Genomic DNA, 23,114 nt, shown 5'->3' with positions numbered 1-23,114 from the left:
TGAAGAAGTGAAGTGAGGTAACAGACAGGAACTTTTAAATATTAGGTTCATCTTCAATTCTCTTCACTTGTTTTTGGCTCCCATCTGTTTGTGAGAGGTCTAATCTAGAAGAAGTGTGACACTTTCCTATCTTGGCAGGGTGGTTCCAGCTCTCTTCAGGGGCTCCCATCTCCATTCTGAGTGCCACCGAGACCTTCATTAAGCACATCATAAGCCATCAGAAATTGTCTTGTCCTCTACATTCTGACCCTGAACCAAAAGGGACCCAAGTCCCAGAGCATAGGAATACCACATACTCTGAAGTGCTGCGAGAGAGAAAAATACTTCTTTATATGTGTCTTTTAACTTTCTTCCTTAGTGAGTCTAGCCAATGGTTTGTTAATATTATTGATCTTTTCAAAGAACCAGCTCCTTGTTGCCTTATTTATTTTATTTTCCTTTATTTTATTTTTTATTTATCATTTTATTTTTATTATGATGACTGGTTTAAAAATTCCAGTAGGTTTCAGGTGTACAATTTAATAGTAAGGCATATATATACTGCATTGTATATCTACTGCCCATAGTTAGATTTCTTTCTGTCATCACATATTTGACCCCTTTTATCCCATTTATGTCCCCACTTGCCCCCCTCCCGTACACTCTGCTAACCACTAGTCTATCATTCATGTCTGTTGGTTTGTCCTGTTCATTTGTTGGTTTTAGGTTTATATCCCACATATAAATGATATAATGTGGTTTTCAACTTTTTTATGTCTGACTTATTTCACTTAGCATGATTATCTCAAGATCCATCTATGTTGTTAGAAATGGCAATATTTCATCTCTTATGGCTGAGTAATATTCTATTGTATATATGTACCACAGCTTCTTTGTCAGTCAATCATCTGTTATAGGACCCTTTTGTTGCTTCCATGTCCTGTCCTGGCTACCGTGAATAATGCCGTTGTGAACACTGGTGTGCAAATCTTTGGATGTATGTTTTCAAGTCTTTGGGGTAAATACCCAGTAGAGAGATTGCTAGATCATATGGTAGATCAATTCTTAGTCTTTTGACAAACCTCCATATTATTTTCCACAATGGTTGTACCAATTTGTAGTCCCATCAACAGTGTATGAGGGTTCCTTTTTCTCCACATCCTCTCCAACATTTGTTATTACCTGTCCTATTGATTATATCTCTTCTAACAGGTGTGAGATGGTATCTCATTGTGGTTTTGATATGCGTTTCCCTAATAGCTAGAGATCTTGAGCATCTTTTCATATGTTTGTTGGACATTTGTATGTCTTCTTGGGACAAATGTCTGTTCAGGTTCTCTACCCATTTTTTTTTAATTGGATTGTTTTTTATTGTTATTGAGTTGTATGAGTTCTTTGTATATTTTGGATATTAGGCCCTTATCGGAGACATTACTTGCAAATATCTCCTCCCATTCGGATGGTCAGATGGTTGTCTCTTTACCTTGTTGATGGTTTCTTTTGCTGAGCAGAAACTTTTTAGTTTGATGTATTCCCATTCGTTTATTTTTGTTTTCACTTCCCTTGCCTTTGAGGTCAAATTCATAAAATCCTCTTTAAGTCCCAAGTCCATGAGTTTAGTTCCTGTTTTCTACTACACATTTTATTGTTTCAGGTCTTATATTCAAGTCCTTTATCAATTTTGAGTTAATTTTGGTGTGTGGTGATAGACAGCAGTCTAGGTTCATTCCTTTGCAGGTTGCTTTTCAGTTTTCCCAGCACTATTTTTTGAAGAGGCTTTCCTTTCTCCACTATATGTTTTTGGCTCTTTTGTTGAAAATTGTTTGCCCATATAAATATGGGTTTACATCTGGACTCTCGATTCTGTTCCACTGGTCTGTGTGTCTGTGTGTTTTACTGCCAATACCATGCTATTTTGATTACTGTCACTTTATAGTATAATTTGAAGTTGGGCAGAGTGATGCCTCTAGCCTTGTTCTTTTTACTCAGGATGGCTTTGGCAATTTAGGGTCTTTTGTGCTTCCATACAAATCTGACGATTTTTTGTTCTGTTTTTTTTTTTAAACATGCTAATGGGATTTTGAAGGAGATTGCATTAAATCTGTATAATGCTTTAGTTAATAAGGTCATTTTAACTACAATGATTCTTCCAATCCAAGAACATGGAATATCTTTCCATTTCTTTGTATCTTCAATTTAAAAAAAAATTAGGGTCTTATAGTTTTCATTTTATAGATCCTTCACATGTTTCATTAAGTTTATTCCTAGGTATTTTATTCTTTCTGTTGCAATTGCAAAAGGAATTATTTTTCTACTTCCTTTTCTGATACTTCATTCATTGTTAGAGTATAGGAATGCTATGGTTTTTGAACATTGATTTTTATTCTGAAACTTTACTATGTTTGCTGATTGTTTCTAGTAGTGTTCTTATGGAATCTTTAGGGTTTTCTATATAGAGAATTTTGTCATCTACAAGTAGTGACAGTTTGAGTTCTTCATTTCCTATTTGGATGTCTTTTATATCTTTCTCTTGTCTAATTGCACTCACTAGGTCCTCTATTTTTATATTGAATAACAGCGGCTATAAGTGGACACCTTGTCTTGTTCCCAATCTTAGAGGAATGGTTTTTAGTTTTTCACCATTAAGTATATTGTTGGCTAAAGGCTTGTCATATATGGCCTTTATTATATTCAGGTACTTTCCTCCTATACCAGTTTTGTTAAGTGTTTTGATCATAAATGAATGTTCTATCTTGTCAGAGGCTTCTTCTGCATCTATTGAAATTTGTTTATGTGGTGTATCGCATTGATCGATTTGTGTATGTTGAACCATCCCTGTGCCCTTGGGATGAAGCACACTTGATCATGGCGTATAATCTTTTTAATATGTTGCTGTATTCAGTTCTCTAGTGTCTTATGTAGGAATTTTACATCCGTGTTCATGATAGATAATTGGTCTGTAGTTTTCTTTTTTTTGTGTTATCTTTACCAGATTTTGGTATCCGGATGCCTTATTTTCTCTGTTGTCATTTGTTGTCAGTTTCATTTAATTCCAAAATTTTTATTCTTTCCTTCTGACTTTGGGCTTCATTTTTCTGTTTCTAGTTAAGATGCAATGTTATTTATTTGGGATTTCTTGTTTTTTGTTTGTTTGTTTGTTTTTTGTTTGAGAAAGGCCTGTAATAATGTGAACTTTCTTCTTATTAAAACTTTTGGGATACAGCAAAACTGGTAATATGTTGTATTTTCATTCTCATTTGTTTCTATGTATCTCTTGATCTCTCCTTCTTTGACCCAGTGTTCTTCAATAGCATGTTGTTTAATCTCCACATATTTGTGGTTTTCCCAACTTTGTTTTTGCAGTTGATCTCCAGTTTCAAAGAATTTTGATTGTAGAATCTGCTTGGTATGATTTCAACCTTCTGAAATTTATTGAGGCTAGTTTTGTGTTTCAACTTATGGACTAAACTTGAGAATGTTCTACGTCCACTAGAAAAGAATGTATAGTCTGGTGTTTTGGCATGAAATGCTCTGTAAATGTCTATTATGTCTAATTTGTATGATATGTCATTAGTGTTTATATTTCCTTATTGATTTTCTGTTTGGATGATGTATTGATAGCTGACATTCAGGTATTTAGTTTCCTTATTGTAATTGTGTTTTTGTCAATTTCTGCCTTTATTTATGTTAGTAATTGCTTTATATATTTTGGTGCTTCCTGATTGGGAGTATATATATTTATAAGGGTTATATCTTCTTGATATATTATCCCCTTTTATCATCTTGAAGTGTCCTTCTTTGTCATTAACTTTTTTATATTGAAGTCTATTTCATCAAATATACGTACAGTTATACCTGCCTTGCTCTGGATGCCATTTGCTTGGAATATCATTTTCTACCCTTGCATTTTGAGTCTATATTTGTCCTTGGAGCTGATATGTGTCTCTTGATGGCCACATATGGTTGGGTTTTGTTTTTTGATCCAATCTGCTACTCTGTGGCTTTTTATTGGAGAATTCAATCCATTTACATTTAGAGTGATTATTGAAATATGAGGTTTTCCTATAGCTATTTTATCTTTAGTTTTCTGGTAGCTCTGTGTTTCCATTGTTTCTTTTCCCTTGTGTTTCTGTCTGTTAATTTAGTTTTGTGAAATTCTATGATTTATCCCTCTGTCCCCTCTTTTTTAGGTTATATATCTTAGTTCTGGATTTTGTATATGTGTGTGGTTACCATTAATTCTATGTAAAAAAAATTTTATATATGCAGTAGTTTGTTTTATTCTTTGTGCATTTTATCTCCATTTCTCTTTTCAGATTCAGACCTTTACCCCCTACCCTTTCCGTTTTTCTTGTTTCAAATTATTCGTATTTATGCTGGGAGTTCATTTCTGAGTTAGAGTACCCGTTATCTTCTCTTTTAAATTTTTTTTTTATTTCCTTTAACCATTATGTAACATTTAAGTTTATAATACCTTATTCATAAAAAAGGTTTGCACTTTCTGTCTATTAATCATCCTACTCTTTAGTTCTTTTGTTTCAGGTAGAATGACCCCATTCAATTTTCCTATAATGCAGCCTTTGTAGTGGAAAATTCTCTCAGCTTTTGTGTTTCTGAAAAGATTTTTATTTCTCCTTCATAGCTAAAGGAGAACTTTGCTGGATATGTTATTCTTGGCAATTTTCCTCTTTTAATAGTTTTAATATTTGGCTCCACTTCTTTCTTGCTTATAAGGCTTATACTCAGAAGTCTGAAGATAGTTTGATTGGTTTTCCTTTGTAAGTTACCATTGTCTTTTCTCTGACTGCCTTGAGAATTCTTTCTTTGTCAGTTTCTTTTTGACAGTTTTAATATAATGTGTCTTGGAGAAGGCCTTTTTGGATTGAGATAATTAGGTGTTCTGTTTGCTTCTTGGATTCAAGGATCCAGTTCTTTCCATACATTTAGGCAATTCTCTTCGAGCATTTGTTCGAATAGGTTCTCTGTTCCCTTCTCCCTCTCTTCTGGTATACCCATTATTCTTATATTGCTATTTCTGGTGGTATCAGATAGTTCTTATAGAGTTCTTTCATTTTTTTTAACACTCAAATCTATCTTTACTTTCTGTGTCATTCCCAGATTTCTGTCTTCAGCATCACTAATTCTTTTCTCCATCTGGTCAGCTCTGTTTCCTAAGCTTGTTCTTTCATTCTTCATCTCTGGAATTTCTATTTGATTCTTTTTTAGAGTTTCAATCTCTTTGGTAAAGTATTTCTGTTGTTCATTGATTTTGTTTCTTAAGTTCTTTGAACTGTTGATCAGAATTTTCTTACATCTTGTTGAGTTTTTTCATAAGTACAATTTTGAGTTCTCTCTCATTGGAATCACATATTTCTGTAGCTTTAAGTTTATTTTCTTTTAATTTTTCATTTTCTTTCTGAATTGCTTTGCCATCTTGTTTCATGGTATTTGATGTTTTTTTTTCTGTGCTTAGGTATTTATGGGAATATACTGTTTTTAAAAATTATAATTATTTAGAGTGACCTCTTTTTAGCTGGTTGATAAGAAGAGGTTTTTATTTTGTGTTTTACTACATGTCACACAAGACTTCGGCACTGCCCAGGCCTCCCTGACCTCTCTGTGTGGTAACAAAGTGCTCTTTATTCTCTGGGAAGGTGTGTGTCCCTTCTATAACTAGCTCACCTCGTTCCCAGGGCTCCATCCCTGTGAGAGAATGTGATGAGTGTTGGGGATACAATTTTCTCCAGAGCCTCTGAATTCCTGGTGCTGCCCCAGCAGTCAGATATATAGTGTTGCATTGCCCCAGTGCCACCTCCATGTTAGCCTGGATGGGTGGAGGTGCGGTAGTTTGGGTGAGGCCACTGGTGTGGCTGTTGTTGTTCTCCTTCCAATAATGCTGGCTGCCAAGGTTTGGCTACCTGGCCTCTGTATCTGAGGCCAAGTCACTGAGATCAGTAGCAGTGTACTTCTCTACAGTTCATGGGGTACTCTACTTGCTGCTGTAGTTTTCCTTGGGAGGTTTGGGAGGGCAGGCTCTAGGAAGTTGGAGGTAGATGGCCAAGCTCTGTGACTCAGCTTTCTGCCTGGCAATACAGCTGTCACCTCTCTGTATTCTGTCTCTGCCCAGATCACTGGGTTCCGTCCTATAGTTCCACATATCTGATCACTCAAGCAGGAATGCTCAGGACTACAAAGAGTGCACACCCACCTAATTCACCCTCTCTCTCTGAGTCCCACAGGGACCTCCCAGCTGAGTCTGCAGCACCAGTCCTCACTCCTCTCCCTTTCCTCTTCCCTTACTTGACTGAGTCACCTACCTTTAGGTGCTCTGATGCGCAGACCTCTCAGATGTGTTTGTGTGTTTGGCTGGGTGTTTTCCATTGGATTGTAGCTATTCAATTTGTTGTAATTTCAAGAAAAGAGATTTTTACCCCTTTATGCTTCTTTTGAAATTATCCTGTATTTTTCCTGACTTTGTGAGATGAATGTTTGTTGTGCTAATTTTTAGCCTACCTTTCTTTCTAATGTAAATTTTTAAGTCTAGAAAATTTCATCTGAGCATTAGTTCTACATCCCACAAACCACATTCCACTCATTTCTTTGTTGTTCAGTTCTATTTTTTGTTCATTTTAATTTTTTAATCCATATGTAGATTTTTTTAAAATTTCTAAATATATATTTTAATAAAGTTTTTATCTTAGAAAAATTTTAGATTCTTACAGAAAAATTGTGGAGGGAATTATCATATTAATTAATTCATCATTGAGTTGTGGTTAGACAGTAGGTACACCTCTGATTATTTCAGATTTGCTTTATGGCCTAATGCATGATCAGTTTTTATGTCTTATGCTTGAAAACTATGTATTTTCAAATTACTGGCTACAGGATTCACTTTAACTTTCTATATGTATTAAGCTTCTTAGTAGGGTCTTTTATAAGTTCTCTATTCTTACTGAGTTTTGTCAGTTACTGAGAGTTTTGTTAATATCTCCCAAGCTGGATCATTTTTTCTTTGTCATTTTTATATATGTATACATAAAGACACCTTGAGGCTATGTAGGAGTACATGGAAAATTAAAATTATTTAATCAACTTGTAAATTTTCTTTTTATCATTTTATAGTAACTCCCACGTAAAATTCCTTATACTGCTTTAGGTATCTGTTTTGATTGATACTAATAAAGCTACACTTGCTTTTTTTTAAGTTAGTGTTTGTCTAATTTTTTTCTGTCTTTTTACGTCTATCCTTTCTGTCTTGATGTTTTAAAATCCCATTTAAATCACATAGTTTTAATTTATTTCAGTTTTTAATCCAACTTGACATTTGGGGGGTATTTCTATCTTTATGATTTCTGCTTATCCTCTTTTCTCTGTAACTCACTTCTCTTTTGCTACCTTCTTTTGGATTAAGTGGTTCGCCCCATTTTTCCCTTTTCTATTTTGGAAGTTACATGCTATTTCCTTAGCAATGCCCTTCATATTTTAACATGCACAGTTAATTCAGTGTCTGAGTAATCAGAAATGCTTTCTTCTAAATAATATAATGATTTTTAAACATTTAATTTCAGTCACCTCATCGCCAACAATAACAATGTTATTGTCTAGGAATAACAACATCGTTCTGCCTTTTTTATCTCCCAAATTAGACACTGAGATTAAAGTCAGTTTTTCTCTGGATTTACTTGTATGTTTCAGTCTGTGCTCACTAAGCCTTTCATTTTGTCAGACCTAATTTTATTTTTTATAAAGTGCAGTGGATCATCATTAGTTATCATTATTTGTGCATTTTGTATTTACAAATTTGTCCAGTTGATAAAAATCTATCTGTAACCTGAAAATTAGTCCTCACTGTGCATTCAGGATCATTTGTGGACATGCTCAGGCAATGAACACTTTGAGTGGCCAGATTACATATTTGCATCTGAGGCTGAACAATGCAAGGCTATGCCTTCTTCTTTTAACTCTCTTAGTATAAACAAGTGTATTTTTTACTTTCTATTTCATGCCACATTTTTTTGTGCTTTCTGTTGGTGATTTTACTGATCCTCATGTAGTGTCGAAGTACTGTGTAGTATTGTAAGTACAAGGCTGTGACATGGCTTATGGAGAATATATGTGTGCTAGAAAAGCTTCTTTGAGGCATGAGCTATGCTGCGGTTGACCATGAATTCAATGTTAATGAATCAGCAATATATATTGTATAAGGTGTGTTAAAACAAATACGCATAAACCAGGTTTATGCTGACAATCAAGAGACTCACAGGAATCTAACCCTACATTTCCCGTATGAGCAATGATTGTACTAATTCACTGTTTACAGCGACTTTATGAAACATAACTACTCTGAATAATATGAATCTACTGTATATCTCTTGGAAGTTACTTTAGCATCTTGTTTGAAAATTCAGCTCAGTCTGATTTTTATAAGTAATTTGAATGTTCACTATGGTTCTTTTAAAGTTATTTTAGTCTTTTGTATTCTCAGGTTTACTATGATGCATTCAAGTGCAGATTTATTTTTATTCATCCTGCTTGGAATTTGTTTGAGGGGTTTTGTAAATCTGAAGGATTTTTCCTCTCATCAGTTATGGAAGACACTGGCATTATCTCTTCAAATATAACCTTTCACACATTCTCTTTATTATGTCTTCCTGGGATTTCTAATATTAGAGTTTTTTATTCTAGTTTCTTCTCTTCCGTATCAACCTTATTTTTTCACTCCACTCTCAGTTCATATCTATATTCAGTTTACTAATGTTCTCCCCAGTTTATCTAATTTTCTTTTATCTTCTTTGCTATACCCCCAGCTATGAACCAAGGCCCATAATATCAGTTAACCTTGTCATCTCCTTTGCCAGCTCATAAGACTATTTTCTATCCCACCCTGTGTTAGTGTTGGAGCCCTCAAGGGTTCTAGCTTTGTTCAGAAAGTTCAGTTCTATCACCTCATCTTGTGTGGGCCCAGTAGGGCTCTTCAGCTTCTGGGGCTTCAGTGCTTACCTACTACTGATATTTTCTTCTTCCTCTTTGGTTCTGTACCCTGAGGATTTTCTTTCCTTTTTTGCATGCTAAACTCTGTACTTAAAAGGACATTTGTTGTAGTTTATTCAGTATTTCCAGATGTTTTTCTAAATATCTAGCCTTCCATATTTATGGAAGTGGTTCATGTCTTTTTAGAATGAAGGGGAAAAAAGCTTTCTGGTATTAAGTGAACCTTTGTAATGGATCTCCTATTTTTTTGGTCAATATTTTATACCATGATCAATCTTAATAATTAATTGGCTACTTAATTCAGCTTTTAACTATAGTGACTTTTTCTACAGAGACAGTGATTTTATTTGGGAGATGATTGGAGAAATGAAAAATTCATTATTTTTTTCTTTATTTCCATCTATATTAGTGATTCAGATTCTCAACCAGTTTCAATTTTGCCCCCCTTACCCAGGTGATATTTGGGTAAGGGGGGCATTTTTGTTTTTCTAATAGGTGAGAGAGGAGACAAGTGTCATCTAGTGGATAAAAATCAGGGATACTGATAAACTTTCTAGAACTCACAGGACAGCCCTGCAACAAAGTATGATCTGGCCCAAAATATCAGTAGTGCTTATGCTGAGGAAAACTGTATTTATAAAAATGTTATAACTTTCTTAGTCATCTAGCTGAAATTGATAAATCTTACTTATAAATGTAACGTATATTTTACATTAAAATTACCCAGAAATTTATACACATATACTTGTTTTCTAAACAATTCTAGGTATATCTGGCATTGATGAAAAATACTCAGGGGTAGCAAAGTCATCTGTCTTATGATCTGTTAATAAGGTGTTAAATCAGACCCATGTTGCCATTGAGAGATGAATAGGATAGATTAATTTATGATTTAGCTTTGATAAATAAAATTATCAAACAGTTGTTTTCTGATAGTGATATAATCAATCTAAAAGTTAGCTTTTGAAACTATATGCTGTATTTCTACCTTTCCAAAAAAAGTCTTTCATAGATGTCCTGAGGAAATACAGAATCAAGGTTAAAAAAAAAGATTTTACTATTTTCTAAAGGGCAGAAAACCCATAGAATCTCTCTTACTAGTCATTTACAATAGCAAAAAACAAGTTGGTTTTTAAATAATCCACATTGCTTTGTCGTGTTCATGTGCATATACTTCATTTTTTTTTGTTGTGTCATGAAAATGAAAAGTTTATGGAATTGCAAATTGGAGTCTTACTAAACAGAGAACTTCTCGTTATTATTTTTAATTAAAAAAATTTCCTTTTCCCATTTTTAAAAAAATTAAAAAATTTATTATTAGTTTCAAGTATACAGTACGTTGGTTAGACATTTATATAGTTTACGAAACTATCCCCCCTCCCGATTACTCTCTCCCCTCTGGCTCTATACCTAGCTATTACATTAATGCTGACTGCATTCCCTGGTGACCATCTATCAACTACTTATGTGTATAGGTATACTACTTCTTTAACCCTTCACTGCTTTCTCCCAGCCCCCCACTCCTCTCCCCTCTGGCTGTCACCAGATTATCCTCTATATTTGTGAGTCTGTTTTTGATTAGTTTGTTCTTTTTGTTCATTAGATTCTCCATATAAGTGAAATATGACATTTCTTTTTCTCTGTCTGACTCAGTACACTCAGCATAAGAACCTCTAGAAGCTTGGTAAAGGGTATAAAATAACTTTTCTTTTGCAATTTTCTTTAAGTCTAGAACTATTTACCAAGTTTCATTTAGTATTAACATCTTACAAAACCATAGTGTAATTATCAAGAAAAGGAAATTAACATCACTACAATATTATTAACTAAACTACAAATCTTACTTGGATTTCACCAGTTTTTTTCACTAATATCCTTTTCTGTTTTAGGTTCTAGTGCAATATCCCACATTTCATTTAGTCAGTCTGTCACCTTAGTTTTCAACACTCTGTGCTAGTTCATCCATCTTTCTTTTCATGAACTTGACACTTGAAGAATACACTGGTCAGTTATATCATAGGGTGTCTCTCTGTTCAGGATTGTTTGATGTTTTCTCTTGAGTAGATTGAAGTTATGATTTTTGGCAACAACATCATAGAGATGATGCTGTACCCTTCTCAGTTCATCATTTTAGAAGGTAAATGATGTTGAAATGTCTTAACTACTGGCGATGTTATCCTAGGTAAAGTTGTGTTTGCCAGGTTTCTCTACTATAAAGTTACTATTTTCCCTTCATAATAAATATCTTTCTTGCTGTTAACTTAATGAAGTTTTAAAAATAGAAAACAAATGTGGAAGAGATAAAAATTGTTCTGTTTCTTCAAATACTTTGCGAATAGTTAGCTTAAATAGCATAATTTTATCTGATAACTTTTATAAATTTAACTTCTTGCTTGCATATAGTTAGGTTGGGAAATGACTTATTTGAATAGCCTTAACATATATTTACAGAACACCTATTTAACTTGAAGTTTGCAGCAAAAGAACTTAATAGGAATGCCAAGAAATGTGATAAAGAAGATAAGGCTGAAAAAGCCAAGATTAAAAAGGTAAGCCATTTTTAATATTTTTACCTTTTTTAAGACTCGTGAGATGAGGACAGTTAATCATGGAAGAATATTTTAGTTTTTTTTACATTGAAATATTGCTGACTTTAGTATTCTAAAACAAATATCTATTTAAATAAATAATTTACTATATGACCCAGTTAATAATGGCTCTTTTATATTCATTACTATTTATGTGTTCAAGTATGGCTCACATAGAGTATAACTATTCTGTTACCTGTGTCTGAAAATTATCCTTTGGTTCGTAGCCAGCACTACTCTTACTGAGAAGTATAAAGCCTACATTAAGAGTAATATTTAACGTTTTGGCTCATAATAATTTCTCTAAAGTTTTATATCTAAATAGTGCATAACATTAATGTATATTGTGATTTGTGTATTCGTTAGGAAGATTCACAGGACTCAGCATAGAGTTGTACTTATGGCTATGATATATTACACTAAAAGGATACAAAACAAAATAAAAAATTTAAAAAAGCTATGAAAAAGGAAATCCTGCCATTTGTGATAGTGAGGATAGTCCTTGAGGTCATTATGCTAAGTGAAATAAGTCAGACAGAGAAAGGCAAATACCATATGATCTCACTTAAGTGGAATCTTAAAAAAAAAAAAGAACAGATTAGTGGTTGTCTAGGTGTGGGGAAGTGAAATGGGTGAAGGTGGTCAAAAGGTACAGACTTCTGGTTATAAAATGAATAAGTCCTGAGGATGTAATATATACATCATGGTGACTATAGTTAATACCATATTGTATGTTTGAAAGTTGCTAAGAGTGTAGATCTTAGAAGTGCCCATCACAAGAAAAAAAAGTGGTAACTCTGTGTGGCCGTTGATGTTAACTAGGAAAAAAAACTTGGGAAGTGTGTGAGGTTGCATGTCCTAGTATGTTTATCACATTGCTGTTTATATTATTGAAGAATTGGAAGCAAACTAAATACCTAGCTGTTAGGGATCTTAATCCTCGTTCTCAAATTTCAGTCACTTCTATACCTTCTTGGTTTTGCTGTTTTAGGGGACCATCTGAACCATTTAATATTTTCCTTTAAATTGACTTTTAACTTTAACCTCGGACAAAGCTATTATAGCAAGAAAAGCATCGATTTGTTAATTACATCTATTTCAAATATTTATTTAAATAAGTGCATAATTAAAATGAAGATACTTATATCTGTAATACCCAATATCATTTTATATGCTATCAGTAGTGTTCCACTCACGTTGATGGCACATCTTCCTACACAGCCTTTAGAAATGATGATGTAGTTATATATTTGACTGAAAAGATTTTTTTAAAGATTAGGTAAGAGAGAAAACAGTATGCTTTATACATTTACTATTATGGTTAATTTATATTGTCATAAATAGGTTTATATACTTGGAATACTGAACACTAAAACATTAACAGTGGTAGCGGCTTAGTAATGTGATTATGGGAAATGTTTTAAAACTTATAATTTATTAAAATGTTAACAAGTGTATATTTTTTAATTATAATTTTAAAGTCAAATAACTATAAATTCTTTTATTTCCTTAAAAACTAATTGTAAAAGCTCATATTATTTTTTTTAATTTTTTTCAATTTTTATTATGGTGACATTGGTTAGCAAAAGCTAGTAAGTTTCAGGTGTACAATTTAACAGTAAGGCACACACACACGTGTGTGTGTGTGTATTGCATTGTGTTCTTATATATTATTAAAACAGATTAATTTGGGGTTGATTTCCTCTTTTTAAAATATTTGTACCTTTGCTTCTTTTTTGGTTAATATTTACTTTTGCTCTTTGCCTTCATCGCTGTTTACTTTTGCTCTGTTTAAAACAGGCCATTCAGAAAGGCGATACAGAAGTTGCAAGAATACATGCTGAAAATGCAATCCGCCAGAAGAACCAAGCAATTAATTTCTTGAGAATGAGTGCTAGGGTTGATGCTGTGGCATCCAGAGTTCAAACTGCAGTAACAATGGGCAAGGCAAGACTTAACATTTATAAATAGTAGGAACTCTTGATTTAAGTTTAATGAGAGTATTAGGAGTTGTCAGAAATTTAAATTCATTGCAAAGTGCTATAAGGTGCTGGCGAAGGCCTTTATGGACAAGAGAGATATAGTCAAAATGCTTTGTAAGGAAGATTTTGGCAGTGGCTTTTAAACTAAGATCTGTTAGTTTTCTTGTGGTGAAGAGTCAAAGATAAAAGATGGCCAGTGCCAATACAAGGAATATATACTGTATTTTCACTCTTAAGGAGAGAATAGACACATTTCATAAATTTCTCTGTAAGAAATATATTTAAGAGACTACATACATTTTGCGATTACTTACATAATGTTCATTCTCTATTTTATACTTCCAATAGGTAACCAAGTCCATGGCAGGTGTAGTTAAGTCTATGGATGCTACATTGAGGAGTATGAACCTTGAAAAGGTAAAACAAAAAATTATTTGATCTTCAGATGGCATCTTTTCAGTGTTTTTCTTACGACCTTATTTCTTTTTACAGATTTCTGCCCTGATGGACAAATTTGAACACCAATTTGAAACACTGGACGTTCAGACACAACAAATGGAGGATACAATGAGTAGCACTACAACCTTAACAACACCACAAGTAAAAATGGTTTCTTTACTTAGATTAATTTGTTAAAATTCCCAACTTCAAAATATAATAGCTTTGTGAATCATTTATAGAATGTGAAGTAATTATGGCATGTCCCCAGAATGCAAGTAAGAAGTTATGCTCTTCCCCTGGATTCCTGAGAACATATTGGAGATGACATTCCCTATCTTGTTTTGAAGTGCTAAGAATTATACTAGATCACATATCTTAAGAGTGTTTGGAACTTGATTCTACCTTGCTGCCAACGGTCCTTATTGATGAAGGCATTGCACTAGAGGCTCAGCGAACCCAGTGGGTATTTGGTATTATCCTGAGCCTCAGCTAATTCATCTTATTACAAATATTTTTCTGCTTCCTCCCTACTCCTTTAGTTGTGTTATTTATGGGCAAGTTATGAGTGAGCAAATAGTAAATCGCAAGGTCAGTTATTTTTCAGAAAACTAGGATGTTTTACTAAACTTACAACTCAGAGATGTGCTACAGAGAAAATTAAAACATGAAACTAGTTTGCATTTGACATGAGCCAGAAACAGTTTTGAGAAATTTAAATCTTCAGATAGAAAATTTCTTTATCACTCTTCTCTTTGATCCCAGTACCTATCACACAGTTAATCAAATGAACAAAGACCTTGTTACCACTACTTTGAATGTTAATATGGAAAAAATATAATTTACAAAATGTGTTAGGAAGAAATCTACAACCATCCATCAGTATTTTACTGCAGATAACTCTTTTCACAAATAGGTAAATAAGAGAACAAGCTTATATTCACATTTTATAGTTAATAAGAAAGAATTTACACTTATGTCTTATAGTGAGCATATATTTAGCCATTACCTTTCTACTTTCTCCAGAGCCTTGATCCCCAAAATGTGATTTAAGAATTAAGTACATCTGCATCATCTGGAAGTTCATTAGGAATGCGGAAATTTAGACCCCATCCACAGACATACAGAATCAGACTTGTTTTAATAAGATTCTCAGGTGATTTTTATGCATTGAGTTTGAGAAGCACTGTTCTAGGGTTTCTGATTCTTATTCACACACTTTAAGTGGTTCCTCAGGTGATTTTATCATCAGTCAAGTTTAGGAAACACACGTGAATTGGAAAAATGACTAAAGTTAGGACACTTGGATTTCTAATCCCTACTCTACAACTAATTATCTTTGGGACCTTAAGATATTTACTGTCCTGGGCTTTAGTGTCCTTAGCTGCAAAATGTAGGAGTTGAATCTGATATCTAAATGCCTTTTATCTCTGAAAATCTTGAGAGTCATTCACTCAACATTTGTTGCATGCCTTCTCCTTTTTCAGGTATTGTGCTAGGTATTAGAGGTATTCAAATATATACAAAATGTTCTTCATAAAAACCATCAAAACTTAAAATAGATCTGGAGAGAGGTCTTGTTGAACACACTTAGTAGCCCACATTCTTATACCCTTAATGAGTAGTTAAAATTTAAATTGGCATATCTACTTTGGAAAGCCAATTTGGTAATACCTACAGTCTGTTCTTAACATAGCAACCAGAGTGATCATGTTATACAAGTCAGATCATGTCACTCTTCTGTTCAGAACCCTCAAGTGGCTCCACATCTTCCTCAAAATAAAAGCTAAATTCTTTCCAAAGGCCTTGTAATGCCCTATGGAATCTGCCTCTCTCTGCTTCTCTGACCTTACCTCCTATTACTGTTTAGCGCTCCATTCTGACACGTGGCCTCGTTTTTTCTCAAACACACCAAGTACATTTCTGCTTCAAAACTGCTCTTCTTGCAGTTTCCTTTGCTTGAATGTTCTTCCCTCCATCTAGCAGATATCCTCATTGCCTACTCCCCACCTCCTTCAGTTCTTTGTCCAGATGTCATTTTCTCTATGAGGTCTTCTTGACCATCCAACTTTATAAGTACATCAATAACACACCCATCATTCCCTATATTCTCTATATCCCTGCTTTATTTTTCTCCATAGCACTTATCACCTTCTAATATACCATGTAATTTTTTAAAAGTTTTATTTGCCCTCCCCTCCTTTTACGGGCACACACTAGAACGTAAACTTAATGAAGGCAGGGATTTTTATCATTTTTGTTCATTGCTGCATTCCTAGCACTTAAAACAATGTCCAGTATGAAGTATGCCCTCAATATTTGTTGAATAAATCAGAGAATGTGAAAATGGATGTAACTTATAATCTAGTACTTCTACTTCCAAATCTATACACAAAGAAACCCCTATGTGTGTACAAAGATACTTATACATAGAATGGTCATTGAACCATTGTCTATAATTGGGAGAAATTAGACAAAATGTCTAGAAATTCATGGATAAATAAAATTGAGTGAATTTCTATAGTATTATACAGGAACAAATGTGAATGAACTAAATCTCTAGCTCTCAATATCATCTTACAAGGTCGAATAAGAAAAGTAAGTTGCAGAATAGTATACATAGTATAATACTATTTAAGTAAGTTTTAAAAACAAATAATGCTATTTTAGCTATAAAATAAACAACACAAATATAAATACACATAAGCATTCAATCTATTATTTTCTGAACTTTTTCTGCATTTCGGAAATGTTTTAAAAGTGAATTAAAGAGAACAAGAGAAATTAAAGCCCAACAGCAAGGTTAGTGAGTTGCTTAAAACCATAAACCTTGTTAATGGTAGAGCTGGGACTACATCTTAGAACTCCCACTTGTATGTCCAAACTATTTTTAACCACTAAGTTAAAAGTGAGTTTTTTAATTTATTCAGACTCTATTTCCTGAGAACTCCTGTACTGTAGTAAATATCTCAATATATTTATATTTTATTCATCTCTAGATATTTTTGGAGTAATCCTTAATATCAAATTTGTATCAACTAGCAGAAAGCAAAGTAGGTTAGAAAAGAGCTTTATATATTGGTTTACTCTGTTAGAGAGCTATGTTACCCAGGTTCAAATTATATGTGAATATCACTGCTAGTATTTTTCACATAATTCCATAATTTGAAGTTTAAAAAGGCTTTATCATTTAACATTATTCAGAAATCTCTTCTGAAATAATTCAGCTCCCTCTGGTGGTAAACAGTATTTTTTTACATCATATTTCTTTTTTAAATTAAATGTATCAAGGTCACATTGGTTAATAAAATTATATAGGTTTCAAGTGTACAGTTCAATAATATTTTATCTGTATATTGCATTGTATATTCACCACTCAAAGTCAAATTTTTTTTAAGTTTTCTTTTAAAAATTATAGGCCAACCCCCCCCCTTTTTAAAAGCAAAATCAGAAAGAGAAACCACCCCAAAAAATTATCATTAAAATACAAATTTTCATATTCTTATTCTAGAACCAAGTGGATATGGTGCTTCAAGAAATGGCAGATGAGGCTGGGTAAGAAGTTATTCAGGTGTTTTGGATAATTTTGATTTAATATCTGGAGGTCCTAAAATTATGTAATGTGAATAAAAATATTTGTCTTTACCACCAATAGTCAGAGTTAGGTTTTTTACCCTGGAATTTAGTGCTGGAAGGGTCTTTGAAATAGTCATCCAGCTCTTTACCATGCTTATAAAAATGTAACTTGGTTCAGATCATTCTAGAGTTTACTTAAAAATCTCTGGAGATAACATTCATTTAGTGTGTGATAAGAAATGGAGGAAGGTAATTGAGAGAGACAGGAGTGTTTAAACATTTCTCAACACCTTCCGTGTTCAATATATATCAAATATTCAAATTCTTTTTGTAAAAAGGATCATCCGAAAGAATTCTAAATGATCAGGTCATTAAGTCTTAAGCCCAATTTGAGTTCTGCAAACTGAGCGATATATGCAAAATATCCAAGGGATTTAAAAGAAGGCAGCATTGCATCATTGCAGCTGGTAATATATTTTTTTTAAAAAAGTAAATAAATGACACTCTTCGAGGTACTACTATTAGAAACAGGGTATCTGATAATGGGCTGTTTATTTCAGGCCCTCATATTCAAAGGGGGTAACTTGACCATGATAATATTTGTGCTACGGAAATCATGTTATATCAGTATTCACTAGTATATTATTTAGTTTAAGAGACCATTGTAGGTAAAGAATAAAAATACAGGTTTTTCAAAGATAAAGATTAAAACTGGGTGATACTAAAGTTTTATACTTTTTTTATCAAAGGTAGAGTAATAGATTGAAATAGGTTTCATGTACTTTACTATTTTCTCCTGGAAAGAGATTTGAATCCAGATTAATAATTTTTTTAATAAATTAACAGGACTGGTGGTTAGGTTGTGTACTGTTTTGCTTTGTTAGTATCCTGACATAGCCCACATACTAACAGAGAAGATAGTAAGAAAGGTGATTTTTATTATTATAAAAGAGACCAAGGCATTGGATGTCAGAAGACCCCATCTTGGTAATATGAGGCTAAAGATTTGTTTCTGTTACTATATAAGACTAAAAAGAAGATTGGGCTTGAAAACACAGCAAAGGATGTCTTGTAATATGAACACTGCCACATTTTAACCTTGCCGACCCTCGGTGGAAATCAAGTTCAGTAGACAACTTTGTAATGAGATTTAGCATAGGATTTCTCAGCCTCAACACTACTGATATTTTGGGCTAGCTATTTTAGGGGGTTGTCGTATGCATTGTTGGATGTTTAGCAGCATCCCTGGCCTCTACCCACAAGATACCAGTAACACCCCTACCCGGCTGTGACAGAAACACATTCAGACACTGCTAAATATTCCTGGGGCCATGGAGGAGTCGGGGCCCAAAATCTAGAGAGGTTAGTTATGTCAATAAAGGGTGGTGACTGGAACAGTAGAAACAAGTAGAATCACAGATATCGAAATACTGATGCCTGTTCTTAAAGATGTTTAAGTATCTGATTTCTATTTGAGTTTGTAATTCCCTCAAAATTTCAGTATAGCATATCTTTACTTTTAAAATAACAATCTGTCCGTAGACTCTTCTATTTGACTGTTAAAGTTACGGTATTCCCTGTAGTGTTTCAAACTGAAGTTGGCATGCACTGGTCTAGAGACAGGCAGAAAGGCCACTTCATATTCTAGAGGAGTAGTTATAATGGAAATAAAAATCACAGGATTTGGAGGCAAGACAAACTTGGGTTTAAATCTTATCCATCAGAAGGGAGATCTTGGGCAAGTATACTTTTCTAAACCTCAGTTGTATGAGTGGGTATAAGAAATTATTCTTACTAAGGGTAGCTCAGGAGCTAGACACACTGAATTCGAAGTTAGCCCAAATGTTAGATATGGATCTTGAGGCTGCATTTATCTAGCTTGTTATCTTTATTTGGCATATTAATTTTCCTTTACAGTAAAAGTCATATAGCAACCTCCAGTAAATTGAAAACATTGGATGAGTTTTATTTTGGTCTTTTGTTCAGACAACCAGATCATTTTCCTGTCTTTTACTAGTTTTTCTATCGTGACCTTATCGCACACATGGGTCACCATTAGGGCTTGCCAAAAAAGCTTTAAAAGTAGTAAATTCATTTTTCCTAAGGTGGACATTCAAAAGATGTTTAAGTGCTATTTACATTTATAAAATTTAACCAGTTTCATTATTTAAATTAAGATAAAATGCTAGGTGGAATATTCAAATTTGCAATAAGCCTATTTTATTGCTTATAATTGCATAAGAAAATGCCTATATTGATATCAATTTATGCTAATTATTTTTAAATTGTAGCCTTGATCTCAATATGGAACTACCACAGGGTCAGACAGGATCTGTTGGCATAAGTGTTGCTTCCACAGAACAGGTAGAAGTTGGATTTTATCTTGATTGGTATAAACTTGATGTATGAATTAAGTATATTATATATATAGGTGTATATATAAATAAATATATTTATAATTTTTTCTTTTATAGAGAATTTTATTACTATAATATGACATCATAAATTAGCAAAATGTGGTTAGCCTTTAACTCCTCAATGATGGACATTTTCTGTTTGCATGCACATTTCAGTTAGAGATTGACTTCGCTCCCCTTCATAGCTTCTGCTCTATTAAGTTCTCCATTTATTCTGAAATGTTTAAAAAAGTGAATTCTTAATTTTAGTTTTTGTGTGAATTTTTGAGACGAGTTTATTTAAAATATTAGTGATTCGTATTTTCACAGCCTTGTGACTTAAAATTTGCTTTCTCCAGGATGAACTATCACAGAGACTTGCTCATCTACGTGATCAAGTGTAATTTAAAGAACTGGTGCTTTCGTTTACTTCACCTGCTTCTGAAATATTTTGTGTGTATACATAGATAGTTGCACTCCAGTTACACTAAGAACACCATATATTACAGAATGCTTAAACATTATTTATATGTGCTTTCTTTTGCCATGCGGTACTTTCAAATACTTTAAGAAATTCCAGAGAGTTTCCATCTTGACAGGTTTTACAGTTTCATATATTATGTTGAAAAGTGTGAGGAACATTTTTATTTGTTGATGTCTTAGCTTGTTGTATATGAAACATTTTCCTCAAAATTTACATCAAAATCTAGCCCAGAAGTACTACAGAAATAAAGTACTTTATACAGAATAAAGTATAGACTAAAGGTTTTACTTTCTTTTTAATTCAAAGTAGTTTTAAATCTCTGTCTGCATTCACATGTGAAGCCTAAAAATTAAAGCAGGGAAAACATGTTTACTTAGCATGTTTACATAGCCAGAAACACTTCATTTGGTGTCATATAGTATACAATGCTATTTTTTGTTTTATGTTTTGTTTTTGCTGTTCAAGCAGAAATTCAGGTAACTTTTAATTCGTGTTCATCAGCTTTTAAATTTAGATTATTATTGGAATTTTTACCTAGTAATCTAATGACTATTTAAATACCTTATATTTAAAATAGTTGTTCATTAATAATTTTCCTGTGTAACTAGAAGAAATCTACATTAAAAAAATCAAGGTTTACTCATTTAAAATTTTTTTCTTTGCTAAATATCACTGTTAAAACTCAGAGAAATTTAACCTTTTATACTTTCAAATGAAACTGAAACACATTTTTCATGATTCTTTTACTTTTACTCTACCCTTGTTACACTGTATTTTAAAAATTTAACTTATATGGACTTAATATCATTTACATTTTCCATAGGGATGTTGATTGCTTTGCTATTTGAGAATCTTGGCCTACATTTTTAAACCAACCAACAAAAATTAACAAAACAATATCGAACCAACTCAAGTTACAACTACCGTAAGCCGTGATTAAATGTGTTCGTCTTTGTACCTTAAACAAAAACTCTTTAATAACTGGAAGAAATGAAGTAGAAATAAATGTTAGAATAAAATGTTTTATCTAGCAATGCAAATAACTTCCAATCCAGTGGAAGTTAGCCATATAGTATAGGGGGAGGGGGCACAGAATAGTACTAGGGTCATAAAGAAGGCTAGACTCTGCAAGGCCAGGATTCTTGGGGGAAAGCATTTGATGGCCAACTATACTAATTTCCATCTCTCTAGAAATACTCTGTTTTACTCAACTAAAATTAATTAACACGTGTCTGTAATTTTCTAATATAACAGTCTGAAATACAGAAAGTGACTAAGTTATATTTTAGCAAGTGTACTACTAATCTAGGTTAAGTAAGGTGTTTTTTTATTACTTACTGCATGATTGATCCATAAAGTAATTTTAGTATTTCATTAAGTTCTATTGAAGAACAGATCTGTTTACAAATTTTTCTGTTGCTAAGGCATTCAAAGTGCAATTATGGAGACTCTTTTTTGCTAAATATTCCCCATTCATATGTGTTTCCTACTTGAAATGAGAGCGTGTATAATCAGAGAGTGTGTATAAATGATTATTTTCACTGGTTAATGAAATGAGAAATTACTCTTTTGCTAGGTTTAGGTTAAACCTATTTAACTTTTTTGGTACTTGACTGTATGGTGTAAATAAATGTAGTATACTTCCGGTTTGTTTATAATTGATGCTTTGTCGACGAACTTTCTACTTAAAAGCTAAGTTTGTTTATATTGGAACATCTTAGAGAGCCATAGAAAAGAGTATTACACACTAAAATATCTATTAAATAATTTTTTTTTTAATTTTCCATTGGTGGAAATTGTAGCTTTTGTTCCTTTGAATTCAGGAAAAATATTTAAATTGTGAGTACGGCTTACTTAAATCTAGAAATATAAACGATTCTGATCTCAACATAACTGCTCATAGTTTTGTTTCACAGCCATATCAGATTTGACTTTTAAAATATTGTTCTTTGATAGACATCGTTTTACTTTTTTTTACTATCTTATAAATGTAATATTTTTTTCAGTTCTTAGACCAAGAGCCCCACAACCTGTACCTTGTTAGTATAAAGCACATTTCTAGTTTGATAAGTGATTTAATAATTGAAAAGTAACACATGCCAGACTATACTATCTTGAAAAGTAGACATCATAGTGCCTTTTCATTTACTTTCAATTTTAGTTCCTTATCAATATAATTTTCTCCTGAATCTAATATTTTTTCTAAATATGTGACTATATCATTCGATAGAATATATAAGGTCAAGTACTCAAACATTTTACTGTACCTTCAACCCTATAGGCAATGTGGCTGTTATTTAAAGAGTTAAGAACTTCTGAGAAAAATTATACCCCTGCTCCTATGCTTCAATGTCTAAAATCTTCTACCTTCTGGTGGACCATCTTAAGTAAACATTATGGGCTGAGTTATTTTGTCTGGTTATTTTTTTTCCATCCATTGCTGCAGAGAGGAAACAGGCACAGGAGATAGAACAAATAAATTCTGATAAGAGGTAAGTTTGTGTTATAATTTAGAAAGTTATGGGAACAGAACCTCTAGATGGACTATGTGAAGAGAATCTAAGGGTACCAGTTATCTATAAATAACAAAATAATTGATAGGATTCCAAAGTCAAACAGCCTAATTTTCTATAAATTTTCTGAGGTTAATAGATAACAGCTCCAAGATAATGTCTTAAAT

The 23,114-nt window shown here is 32.8% G+C and overlaps 1 protein-coding gene across 3 annotated transcripts in view; it reads left to right on the top strand.

The window, feature by feature from the left end:
* LOC107520764 (charged multivesicular body protein 1b-2) overlaps window positions 1–21,088 on the top strand; it is a 32,860-nt gene extending 11,772 nt beyond the window's left edge. Inside the window, exons 2-8 of one of the 3 annotated variants that reach the window (XM_016164906.2) lie at window positions 11,422–11,519; window positions 13,359–13,505; window positions 13,889–13,957; window positions 14,033–14,140; window positions 17,490–17,533; window positions 19,846–19,918; window positions 20,310–21,085. In XM_016164906.2, the coding sequence (XP_016020392.2) occupies window positions 11,422–11,519; window positions 13,359–13,505; window positions 13,889–13,957; window positions 14,033–14,140; window positions 17,490–17,533; window positions 19,846–19,918; window positions 20,310–20,354 (584 nt within the window). In that variant the 3' untranslated portion in view covers window positions 20,355–21,085. Of the gene's footprint in view, window positions 1–11,421; window positions 11,520–13,358; window positions 13,506–13,888; window positions 13,958–14,032; window positions 14,141–17,489; window positions 17,534–19,845; window positions 19,919–20,309 lie in introns of all 3 variants that reach the window. The other 2 variants (XM_016164907.2, XM_016164908.2) reach the window with 2 other exon arrangements.
* Window positions 21,089–23,114: the final 2,026 nt, after the last annotated feature.

Source organism: Rousettus aegyptiacus, unplaced genomic scaffold (genome assembly GCF_014176215.1).
Source record: "Rousettus aegyptiacus isolate mRouAeg1 unplaced genomic scaffold, mRouAeg1.p scaffold_m13_p_9, whole genome shotgun sequence".
Taxonomy (NCBI): domain Eukaryota; kingdom Metazoa; phylum Chordata; class Mammalia; order Chiroptera; family Pteropodidae; genus Rousettus; species Rousettus aegyptiacus.
This window is presented reverse-complemented; position numbering and strand designations above follow the sequence as displayed.